Source organism: Cygnus olor, chromosome 2 (genome assembly GCF_009769625.2).
Source record: "Cygnus olor isolate bCygOlo1 chromosome 2, bCygOlo1.pri.v2, whole genome shotgun sequence".
Classification (NCBI taxonomy): Eukaryota; Metazoa; Chordata; class Aves; order Anseriformes; family Anatidae; genus Cygnus; species Cygnus olor.
In genome coordinates, this window is record NC_049170.1 from 119,295,209 (window position 1) to 119,307,684 (window position 12,476).

A 12,476-nucleotide genomic window follows, 5' to 3' on the forward strand; every position below is an offset into this window, starting at 1 on the left:
AGAAACACTCCATCAACTTCTGAGTTCACCTATTACTGCACTTTTGTTATTAAAATGAAAAATCATTTGATCTTTGATCTGCAATTTTAACACTGCTATTATTCAGCTCCACTAAGAACCTTAAGTATCACTTCTCATTAGAGGAGTCTTCTCCCTGCCCTCCACCTTGCCCCCTTCTTGTTTTAAAATATAGTCTCAAAAGAGAGAAGTCTCCTACCCAAAATTGCCCCCATACATTTCTTTTATTTACAGTATTAACATTGTTTTGAGAGTTGGTATATATTTCAGTACTGATAATCAACAGTTCTCAGGCATTCCCTACAGAACACCAAGTCAAAGCTTTATTAATTTCTCTCGAGATACACAAGTGGATTTATCTTTGCTTTTCCTGGAAAGTGACAAGACTGATAACCCACTATGAGAAGAGAACATTTTTTCTAGGTTGTGACATGGAACGAAAATCCTTTAGTAGCATTCTTTATTATTAGAATAAATACATAAAACAAATGCAATATATTAGCCACATTTTTTCAGATACATTCAGAATATAACAGGAAGAGATAACAGCCATATTTGTCAGAACTAGCTGAACAAATTTTTACTAAGCCAAAAACACTGGAGGAAAGTTGGAAGGCTTACGCACTAGTAGCAGGCAAAGACCATGAGATTTGTTTCCTTGGACAATTAATTTAACAATTAATTTAAAAGACAAACATATTCTAGTTAGAAGCAGGAACTGCAATGCACTGATGGAAGTGTTTAGCTCCGTGCAGTCGCCGTTTGAGGTTGTTCTGATTGCAACTGCTTTCCAAGGTATTCCCTGAAATACAAAAAAAATAGATTGAGAAACATTATGGAGAACAGGGAGTTGGATGGTGGTGGGAATTACAAAGTAGAAGAAGTGGGAAAAGTTTTTACATTTTACATTTAGAGTTGCTCCTTCAAATAGGGTCTACTAACATCAGACAGTCACTGGAGCTACTATGACAGTACCTAAGCTTTAGGTATCCAACACCTAATCTTCTGAAAATACAGTATGAATTGAACATCAGCAAAAACCCTCTGGAAAAAGAAAGAGCCCTCCTGTAACATTCGCAAGTCTTGCCAACTGTTACAGAACACCCATGAAGCCCACAGATTTTTCTTGCTGAATATACATATTAGAGGCTGTGGCAAATTATTTAAAAAGGATCTCCTTCATGTGTTCACACAGCTGTTTTACAAGTAATACTTTGTCAGTTTAACCCATACGCTAGCAAAGTCTTCCTGTAACTAGAGAGGCACTTAGGAAATTTAATTTCAAGTTGGAAGAAATAAAAGGTATTAAAGTCAACACTGCTGTATACCAACAGGTCCCTTAAAATTTTTTGGTTTTGCCATTTGTTCTGAAGTCTATCTTGGCAGTTATTTTGTATCTGTCCTCTCAACAATCGAATAAACACCAAAGCTTCTTAGCATTTGCTTTAGCAACAATATTGAAATTCTATGGAAAAATTGCACAATTCTGAGTCTTCTCATCTTTCGCTGTCTCCAGTGAAAGCAGCTCAACACTTCACAGAAGCACAAGGAAGCTGAAAGAGGTCTTTAACAGTAGGTGGGTTGAAATTCATTTTCTGTAATAAGCATTAATAATTGCACTGCTGTACCAGTTGAAAGAGAGGTCTCAAGATCTGTGAAATCTAGGCATTTTTCCGCTTGCCAATCGTACACTTTGAACCACCATTTTCCTCACTACACAGCTGTTTCAATCTATACAAGTTAAGCACTAGAAGCAAAGGCATGTTCAGAATCGAGTTTAGTAAAGAATTAACTCAGGAGAATGCACTTCTGCTTTAAAAAGTCCTTCTCCAAAAGAGAAAGATCAGTTCTTATTGCCCATTCTAAAAAATTGCTTTTCAGTTTAGTGTCTTGTTGATCTGCAATTCCCTATGCATAACAATTTCTATTGCAGAATAAAGTTTAGCACCACACCTGTATCACCCAACAGCATTTGTTTTAAAGCTAAAAACAGCTAGAAAAGCAAAATTCCTATAAAATACAATACTAGCTTCAAACTCTACAAGCAATGATAGTAACAATTTGCATGCTGAGCCACACTTTATGATTGAGCACCTTACTCACAGCTTTATCAGGTGTTTCTGCAGAATTGCTGTATTTTAAGGCTAGCACTCAATAGAAATGATCATAATAAATGATATAATAATATTATTATATCATATAAAACTGATATAATAAATGATCATAATAAATAGGTTATCAAGCTCAAAACAGAGGCTCCTGATGGCAAAGGAGGAAATAAATTGCTCTCTTACGGTTTGGCAGGACCCAAAATCGTACCACCAAAATAAGTTAAATTTGACAGCCATCCAAAACCATCACCAGCAACTATGGAATGGTTTCCAAAATCATCAAATCTCCTTCTGCTCTTTTTCTTTCGTTCTTGCCTACATGCATGCACTAGTTCTACTATTTCTTCTCACATCCAAGCCTTGAAAGCAACTAACGCTTGCACATAGATAGGTTTGCTTGAAGCACCACAAGCATGCCAAGTTATTTATTCTTAAAGCACATGTGAACCACTTTGAATGTGAATTTCCAAGGTAATTATTTAGAAGTAGGAAAATCAGTCAAGCTAACGATCCTTAACAGTACAGATTGCAAGGCTTATGCCAGTTCAGAAGCATACTCAAGACATAGCAAAATCCAACCACGGTGCACTGTACCCTGCAAAAATGGCTCTTGAAAAGGCAGAGCAGGAGAATGTTTTATGAGCACTCTGACATATTCAACTTCCACCTGCTGTTGTTAGAAGTACCAGTTAATCTTCAGTTCATCATTTCCAAAATGTGTTTTACTGCTTAACCTAGGACCTTTCATCACCTCCCACGCATCTTCCACTAAAACTCAAGCTTCAGCAGCCCCCTGTTCTCCCTCCGTTAAAATACATACTGAAATACATGAAGATTTAAGTGCGTGCATATATATATATATTTTTTTTTTACACATGGGTATTTCATCACATCATGAGATTATGCATTACTATAAGCTTCAGTCTTCACACAAGCTGGGCACAAGTGTCCATCATTATGCTCTTACAGATCAAATGTTTAAGATTTGACTTACCCTGCACTTATCCTCAGTTAAATTTTAAAATACAAAATGGGATTTTAGAGCTATTGTTCACAACACAGAATTAAAGTTACCTTTAAGAACGCAAGCCTTCCAAACACTGCACTGGAAGATCGCGTAGGATGAAAGATGAATAGACCTTGTCACCAAGATAACAAGTCACTTCACAAAATATTTAAAGAAGCATCTGACACAGATTAGGGGTGCACACTACAGTGGAAAGTAACGAGGAATTAAAGTGATTTTTGAAATAAGATATATACCCATGAATTGGACCACTTCTGCCCATCTTAAACATACTGTTATTCCTTCCCTTCCTTCACAGCTGCAGGAGAAGGCCAACTTCATTTATTTTTTCTTAAAAGCATCGGTCTTTTGCAAGCATATCAAGTTTCTAAGATGGTTATGCTCAGAAGTAAAAGTATATGACAGATGAACATGGCAACTACTGGTACAGGTTTGTACATGCCTGATCAGCTCGTTCTGTAGGCTAAGTACATCCTGCTAACATTTGACATAACCAGCTTTGGGGACCTTCACACCCACATAGTCTTGCATTGCTCAAATCTTACAAATTATTGTATGTTTCCCTTCTAATCAGGCCAAGCAGATCTTTCTTAAAGAACACATATTGAGTGATATGTTGAAGACACACAAAATTCAAAGTACAAAGTTGTAGAAAAAATAACACACACTGTCAAAATACAAATCAGTCTACAAATTCAGCCAACAATTCTTCCCACTGGAGGACTGCCTTTTGTCTCAAAGACGCATTGCATTACAGGATAGAACACTACAAGCCAGAAGTAGTAAACATTTTCACAGTACACACATAGGCTGATTTTTCTTTTGAATCATTTAAGGAGATGAAGGGAAATGAAATTCTGCATCAGTAGTACTGAACACATTTACATATCATGCTTTATGCTTTAACTGCTGTCCAGAAAGTGAAGGAAATGAAGGAAAGCTCCTGTACACTTAACAGTGCTTCCTCAAGTACCTGGAAAATTCTGCCCTTTTCCACACAAAGCAGACTTACCAGTAAGCACAACGCTTCAGTACACTCCCCATGCTGGGGCTGCCAAGTATCTACGGAGTTCACTTCTCACGTACTGAGGGTACCTTGCAGCAGTTCCTAGTAGCACTAACTCCAAATCAGCACTAGAAACCACCCAACACAGAACAAGCAGGCAATTCATCCTCCAGCCAGCATTAATAACCAAGACGTAAAATTAATTGAGCAAAAAGGTCCAAGCACCTCAGAGATTTAAATTTGCAAATTTAGCACTTTGGAACAAGTTCTACTCTTTTTCAGTTTTCCTCACACTGGAGCAGAAAGACCTTTATAAAGCACATGAAGCTAATCCAGACAAGCTTGTAGTTACAGATAACTGCATTCCAACATGAAACAATCAATTCAACTTACAAGAGCACAAAATATTACCTCTGCACTGAGGAAGCGTGTCAAAACATGCAAGTTAAGTATATCACTTTGTAGTGACTCAAAAGTCCTCAATAACTTAACCAAAGCTCTGATCAACAAAACTTGAAACTCCACATTTTCCCCTCTATGAGGTGAGGTGTAAGCCATTTCCATTTGCATATTAATCCTTTAATTCATATTAGAGAACCAAGTCCTTCCACATTAACAATTTCCCCTTTAACAATTTCCCCTTTTTCAGACCTTATCTTTAAACACAGGTTTTCTAGGGTATCCTAAGTGCTTTTACCAACATGAAAAGGAAAACAGGAGCATACAAGAATTTCTTGCATCTCAAACACTTATTCTAATTTGTTTCTTAACTCAGTTATGCTCATTTAATTGGTTCTGTTTGCATACAAGAGACATGAACACACTGGAGCCAAGATACGCTTAAATGTTACAGCAATTGCAACAAATGCTGGAAGGTCATTTGGGAAAAGGCACAAGGAACTGATCCAACACCTAAGCCAGCAAATTCACCAAGTATGGGGTAAGGAGATAACTGCAAACAGGCACAAGACCCTAACTGAAAATTTCATACTAATTCTCAGATTCAGTCAAGGACCATTGTCAACAACAAATAATTTATGATAGGAAATTTTTAAGACACACAGACCAGATTTCTAGAGGTCATGTGCTAAAAGGAACAAGCTTTGCAGTTTTAGTAGTATTCCTTCTAGGGTTATATTCCAATTTCCAGTCCAGTTAGTCCATCTTTAAAGGAACACAAATCAGAAAAACTATCAGAAAATTACTTCTTTGGTGACATTCTTCCCTATTATTCACCACAGCACATGAAAATTATTTCTCTGAAAAAATAAAAAGCAAACTGAGCAGGATAGTCGATATTTGCAAAATATTTGTTCCACATCAATAGAAAGTCTAGAAATATCAAAGTGTTTTTTATAAATGGTGCAGATCTCATGAGAGGAAATATAATCATAAACTGCAAGATCCTGGATAGCATACGCACAATACAAACCACAGTCCCAACTATATTGGATGAACCTTTACAAAGACACATTTACGTCCAAATGAAAAGATGGAGCACTCATGCTAAATATCAAGTACGCCTATAATTAATTGGATTTTTGCCTAATTTGTCTCATTCTACCTAGCAACCACACTCTTCAAAAATTTTATACCTTTTTTTTAATGAGAGAATCTTCTCAGTAATATTTAACTAGCTGAAAAGTTTGAGAAGAAATAACACTGATAACGAAGGCCAAAGAGGATAAATATAACCTTTTGGATTGAAGTCTACTGTGTTAAGCATTATATGTCTGAGTGCCTGGAGAAACAAGAAGGGTCAAACTTCATGGCTGCCAGTTAACTATCATTACATGCTGCACTTCTTGCTACCAGGAGCAAGTAAGGTACAGAAGCTATCTCAGGGGTTACATTGGCTTGGGAGAACAAAATTTATACCTAAGAAAAGAATAATGACATGCTGCATGTTCAGTGCTAGCTCTAGAACAACAGCTTCTAAATATAGCATACTGCAAATTCGAGGCAGTTTCAGATTTTTTATTACTGTCTCTCTGCATACCTAGTCATTTTAAAAGATGAGAAGCAAGTAATTTTGTCTGGGATGTGCACTATGAAAATAGCACATGAATCTGTTGCATATTCAAAGCTTACCTGAATGTGTTGCTTCCTTCAGCATGCCATTTGTTAATTTTATTTCCAATACCATACTTGACTGTGCATCAGTGACACATCCTAACTCCCATTGTTCAGCATTCTCCATCCTCATACTCTGCACATTGATGCCTATTCACTGAATCACATTTTATTTGAAAAGCCTATTCATTTGAAAGAGGTTTCTAGCTTAGAGCCCACGCAGGTAAAAGGTCCCTGGGTAGACCAGGCATCACACCTGAGCCCAGAGGTAAGAGATGCAATCACTCACTAACAGCAGCTCGCTACTAAGGCATGAGTAGAAAGGTGCAGCACAGTTCAGTACTTTTTTCAACAGGAGCAACTGCCAAAGATGCTACCAGTTCAGCCATTACCTTGACTCAGCCAAAGGAAAAACAAGCTTGCAGCCAGATTCACTGTGATTTCAGCGCTTGCACGAAAACTGAAGAAAGTTTCACCTACACAGGATAAGCTACCACATTTTACTTCACACTTGCATGAACAAAGAGCACAAGTGGCACATCTCCGCTAACTGACAATAGGCCAGTTACTCCCTTGTCATAACAAGTACACCCATGTAACCTCCACTTGTCAGCCCTCCACCCTCCCTTCTACAGCAGCACAGCACTTGACTTAGCACACAATCTGTACAGTTGGGAAAATAAATCATCTAGGTTGGAAGAGACCTTCAGGATCATCGAGTTCGACCATTAAAGTGTTATGCCATGAGGGACATATGTAAGTCCTGCCACTTTAGAACTTAATTTGATACTTTTTTTATTCTGCATCATGAAAACATCACCCCAGCAATAGATTCCCCAAACCAGTACCTATTACTAGAACGGTCAAGTTGGATGGTCAAGTTGGGCATTGCCTCTGAACACCATCAAAAACAAAGATGCTTCGCACGCACAGAGAAGGCATAAATTGAACAGGACAGTAGAAAAACCCACACCATTACTTCCATTCCAAACTCCCTCATCTGCCGGTAACAGGCTTTTATCATCAGCAGTGCCAGGACTAAACACACACTTAGTTAAGTGAAATTAAAGCACAGAATAAGTCACCATTTAAAGATATTAAGCGATGCTAAAGATACCTTCACTACCTGCTTCATCAAATGCATGACCATTTAACATGCAAATGTAACCAGAATATTTCACCTGAATTTACCTCATCAGAAAAACTGACAGCAGTTGCTGTCTTTGCCAAGGAAGTTTTGCCATTAAACAGAATGCCTGACAGTCTGATTTCTTCTCCATTTATCCCTGACTTAAAATCCCCTAAGGAAAAGCCAGCCGAGCAGCCTGTAATGAACTACTCAAATTACTTAGAAGTTAATTGTCTTCAAGTTGAGTTATTAGCAGCCTAATGGTACAGCTGTGTTCTAAGCAGAATGCCACTTCAGCTGCTTCATGACACTCCCTCACTCAGGTACCAGAAGTTTTCAAGGCCTAGTGCAAGCCTTTATTTTCTTGTCCTTCTCCATTAGGCTCCAGATCTAGGAAGAACCACACCGCTTCTGTCATGCATGCATCACAAATAGTAATGCAGGGTTGTATCACACAAATTTAATTCAAGGTAAAACAACTGCCTCAAGAGAAATAACTGGAACTCTAAAATACATGCAAGCAAGGGAAAAAATGCTTATTGTTTCCCCAGCTCTGAAGAGCAAGGTAAGCAAACCTTTGACAATTAATCCATATTATGACAAAACAAAGCTAAACAAGTAGGCACTTGAACTGCACTACGCAGCAATTAAAGACTCAAGAACTGAGTTAAGTTCTCTCTCCTCCTCAAATAAGCTATGAAACTGAAGAGCTCCCAATTCATATCAAAACCCAAACCTATACCAAGACAAATTTATCTTCCTACATACAAACAATGCATCACTTCTCCAGCACAAGCTATCCAATATCATTGCCAAAGTGTTCTCCTTGTAATGGATGAGCCAAGGACAAATCACTCCCAGAGACTCCTTCCAATAAGCATTAAAAAATTCCCTTGAGAGATGACAATACAAATCTGAAAATGGTGCTAACAAATTTTCTGTTGACACCTCTGGAGATCTGAAATGAGATTTAACTGCAATCCCTCATTCTCAAGTCTAAAGGTTCACAAGCTGGGAAAGAAAAGCAAGGGGTGAAGTGTTCATGCGATAAAAAGAGCCAAGACTAATCCAGAATAGCAGATTTTATATATTTAAAATTAGTACTCAAGTTGAAAATGAGAAAAGCCAGGCTAGGCATCCAGGAAAACTTCGATTGCCAATGAGGTACATGCTGGAGAAAGACCAAAAATTAACATTTTTATTACCAGATTTTTCAAGGCATCAGAACACACTGCAAGTAAGACCTTTCCTCCCGTAGAAGACAAATTCAGTAACTAGCCCTTCCACGTTGTGATCTCTATTTAGCAATAGAGAATTTATGATACTAAGCATGTTTCAAATATATCAAAACAGCATAAAGTAAGAAAAATATACTGCTAAACACAGCCAAGCAGGGTGGAGTGCAATTCACAGCACTGCACCCAGATTAGGTTGCACATCACCACACATCCCCATCTCCACACACTCGGAAATTCAATGTTATTTACCAAAGTCGTCCTTACAGGCAGAGAACATTCACTCTGGATTTGTTGTAGTACATAATTTAAACATTTAAGTGTTTCTCTGTTATAGGAGGCCGCCCATAGTATGAAAGGAAGAAGCAGGACAACATGAATTTTATAATATGCATGTGAGTTAGAAAACCAAATACTTCAAAAAGAAAGGGAGGAAACTAGCACTGTTTATTGGAAGATACTTTGCAGGGAAAGGGGTCAGGAGGCTTCTGTCACCCTTGATAGCCTGTCTTCTACAGAAAGTAGGTCACAAAGAACCTTACAGAACATACTTGGGAAAATTCCTTCCCCTTACCACTTTCACACTGTTATCACTAATCAGCATTTTAAAAAAAAACACAAGAACACCCAATAAATGTATAGATAATTCCAAGAAACAGTCTTTTAGAAATAAAATGGTTACGTTCAAAATTAAAATAGTTGTTTCTATCTTCACATCTGCGTTCTGACATACTCAGATGCAGTGCTGCATTTTATCCTTCTATAAGGTAACGCCAGATTGGAAATACGAGCTTTGGTTAAATATTAAGTAATAATCAGATTAAGAAATCCTAATCAGTATTTTTAACTCTCCATGCTTTATGTGTAGCATAACTTCAACGTAACCTGCCATGCTGATTAGGTACGTGATCACTGAAGTGTTTCAGAAAGTCAGCTCTTCAACACAGAACAGGACCTTTATAGGTGAGGCACTGGAGAGGCGGTGGGACCCACCAGCAAGTTCTGTGGCAGAACACTCCGAGACTTGAAGATTTTTGGAGCTTTATTAGGGAACTAGTTGACAAACAATGAAATGAAAAGCCTCATTTAAATGCTATTCTAGGCAAACGATGGAAGAGAAACTGGTGAGTGGTTTTCAACTTCAACTAACCAGCCAGCCCAAAAGCCTTTGTACTCCATGGGCTCAAGAAAAACTGCACTTACATCCCTTAAAATGGAAACAGAAAAATACCAGTGTAAAGAGACGGAAAAGATCAGAGCAAAGAACAACAGTGCAAGAAAACAGTCAAGCATCCACTTTACAAAACAACTGTTACTTAAATATTTGAAATACCAATTCTTACAACTACATCAGCCAAGACTAGTAAGGTTTTCAGGTTGCCTACAGACATTCTTACCATTTTTAAGACTTTATAGTTTTGCAAGCCTGAATTGCAGCTCATATTAAGCATTAAGCAGTTCAACTAAGTCCAGAATTTCACTGAACCGAATTACTTACTACTTCGGTCCCATAAGGTCAAGTTACTACATTCAACAGCAATAAAAACATACAGAGAATGTAGCTAAGATCCTACACATCAGCATCGTAGACAAGTCCAACTCCTGGCTCCACACAGGACCACCCAAAAAGTCAAACCAGATGTCAGAGAGCGTTGTCTAAATGCTTCCTGAACTTCAGGCTCAGTGCCATGACCACTTCCTTGGCCTGTTCCTTCTTGGTGAAGAAGCTTTTCTGAACTATCCACATTACTCTATCGTTTAACAAGTGCAGTTTCACCATATTAAAGTGTTATTCTCACCCACCACCCTTAAAGAAATTGGTTTTTGATTTCTCTTTATAGCCCAACATCTCCTACTGTTAGCAGTATATTAAACAAGCCTCACATACCAGTTGTGAACCATCAGCTTCTGCACAGCCAGCAGTGCATTGTAACGAACTTGTTGGTCCTCATGGTGCATGTGGTTCATTACTAGCTGTTTACCACCAAGTTGTTCAATCACTCTGAAAGACAGAAGAACAGTTTTTTCATGTTACTTAGCTCCTGGGTAGCTCTCCCATCCAACCATTTCATGTTCAGGGCATTAAAAGTTAAAGTAACACAGTATTCTAATTATTTTATTAGAAGTATTTATTTCCTAACATATACATCCTATTTGACATGTTACCAATGCAGAAGTCTCATACTACCTACTGAAATTATATTTTTTGGACAATCCACAACATCAGAACAAAAGTTTACTACCACTACCATAAATTTTGGAATAAAATATCTATCCGGCAGGAAGCCCTTTTCATAGGAAGGGTCATTTACTTTACCCAGCTTGCTAAAGAATTCAATATTGCCTTGAGAAGGTTGGCAGGGTACAGCACTATCAAGTATTATTTAGGGGGAGGTAGCACCCTCTATTAATTGATGATATCCAGGTGACACTTTTTTTTTTTTTTTTCCAGTAATGAGTCTAATCCAGGCCAGCACTGCTTACCGTGCTAGGTATATCAATACCTAAAGATCAAGCCTAATCTTCATGGCATTTATCAAACTGGTACTGCTTACAGGGCTTTTTGTCACACAAACTGTACTATATTGAGCCACAGCCACACCGTGTTTTTGTAAACTGCAAAGCAGTATAAAGACAAAACAGAGATGAAAAAAATTCTTATTTCATCACTCAGACAAAAACTATCCCAGAAACCCCAGGGAATATTATTTCCCAGCAGCATTAAAACACAAGGATGTTTCATACAAAAGGCACAGATTCAGAAAAGTGCAGTTGCTTTAAGCCAGAAAATCCTCACCGAGAATTCTCTAAGTTATTAGTAACAAGATGAATTCATCAAACCTGTATTCCTGACTTTGGATTTCTCACATTTCTGTCAAGTTAAGTCTAAAACCACTGCACACAAATACAAGCCTATGAAACATAATCAAGACCCTTTTCCTCATTACAGGACTGATTTAAACACTGAATTTTCAGGAAGTTAAAGGAGATAAAAGGGGCAAGAAACTCAAAGCTTTCCTTTTGCAAGGAGCATGCAAGAATCAAATGAAAAGATAAAAACCTATGATCAAATGGAAGTATTTTAGATGACAGGACAACCACTGACATTATGGCTGAGAACACGAAGAGCCCAAGAATGGTGTTACTGCCCTTGCACAACACTTCCTAATTGTACAAATCGCTTCCCAGCTACATGTTTTCGTCTGAAAGGTAAGCAACTAATGAGGAAGGTTCACAGTAAAGCTTACTGCTTCAAGTTTCTAACCTGCTCAACACACTACTTTTAAGTTGTTTTCCCTCCCCTCAACTTCTAGCCATTTTAAAGTAAAATAGAGCTCAATTGGCCAGTTACAATCTTGGTAAATCTTCTGCAGAGACTCTTCCCAATAACAACAGTGCACTACAACAAGATGGGGGCAATTTAAACAAGTTTTCTGGATGCTGAAGAGAGATTTTAATATAGCATATTAAAGGGAGAGGGAGGAAAAAAGATAAATGAGAACAGATTAGACTGTTAAAGCAAAATATATTAATATGAAATCTACAGTGTATATCTAAAAACAGACTAAAGTGAAAAAGGGAAAAGCAACCAACCTGTCTCTGAACCACGAGCTAAGGAAGGGAAAAGCTTGAGGTGTCAATTTCTTGGACATTAAAGGCAATTTCAGAGTTGGAGTGACTGTAAACAACATTACACAGTGATAACTCCTGAGTCATATGCAAACTGTAGTGGAGGCTGATGTTTAATCTGTGCTTATTTTAATGACAGCAAACATCACATACTTACTTTATTTCTGCTGTTATATTCTCAGCAAACACATACTACTGACTCTTATTAGAAGCCCCCAGTGGTACAGCCTTAAGAGTCTGCACTATG

The 12,476-nt window shown here is 37.8% G+C and overlaps 1 protein-coding gene across 2 annotated transcripts in view; it reads right to left on the reverse strand.

The window, feature by feature from the left end:
- Nucleotides 1-319: 319 nt before the first annotated feature.
- Nucleotides 320-12,476, reverse strand: part of ATP6V1H (ATPase H+ transporting V1 subunit H) — a 39,380-nt gene continuing 27,223 nt past the window's right edge. The window contains exons 13-14 of one of the 2 annotated variants that reach the window (XM_040550429.1): nucleotides 10,488-10,601; nucleotides 320-820 (exon numbers count right to left, since the gene is read on the reverse strand). In XM_040550429.1, the coding sequence (XP_040406363.1) occupies nucleotides 760-820; nucleotides 10,488-10,601 (175 nt within the window). In that variant the 3' untranslated portion in view covers nucleotides 320-759. Of the gene's footprint in view, nucleotides 821-10,487; nucleotides 10,602-11,853; nucleotides 12,041-12,476 lie in introns of those variants that run through there. The other variant, XM_040550430.1, reaches the window with a different exon arrangement.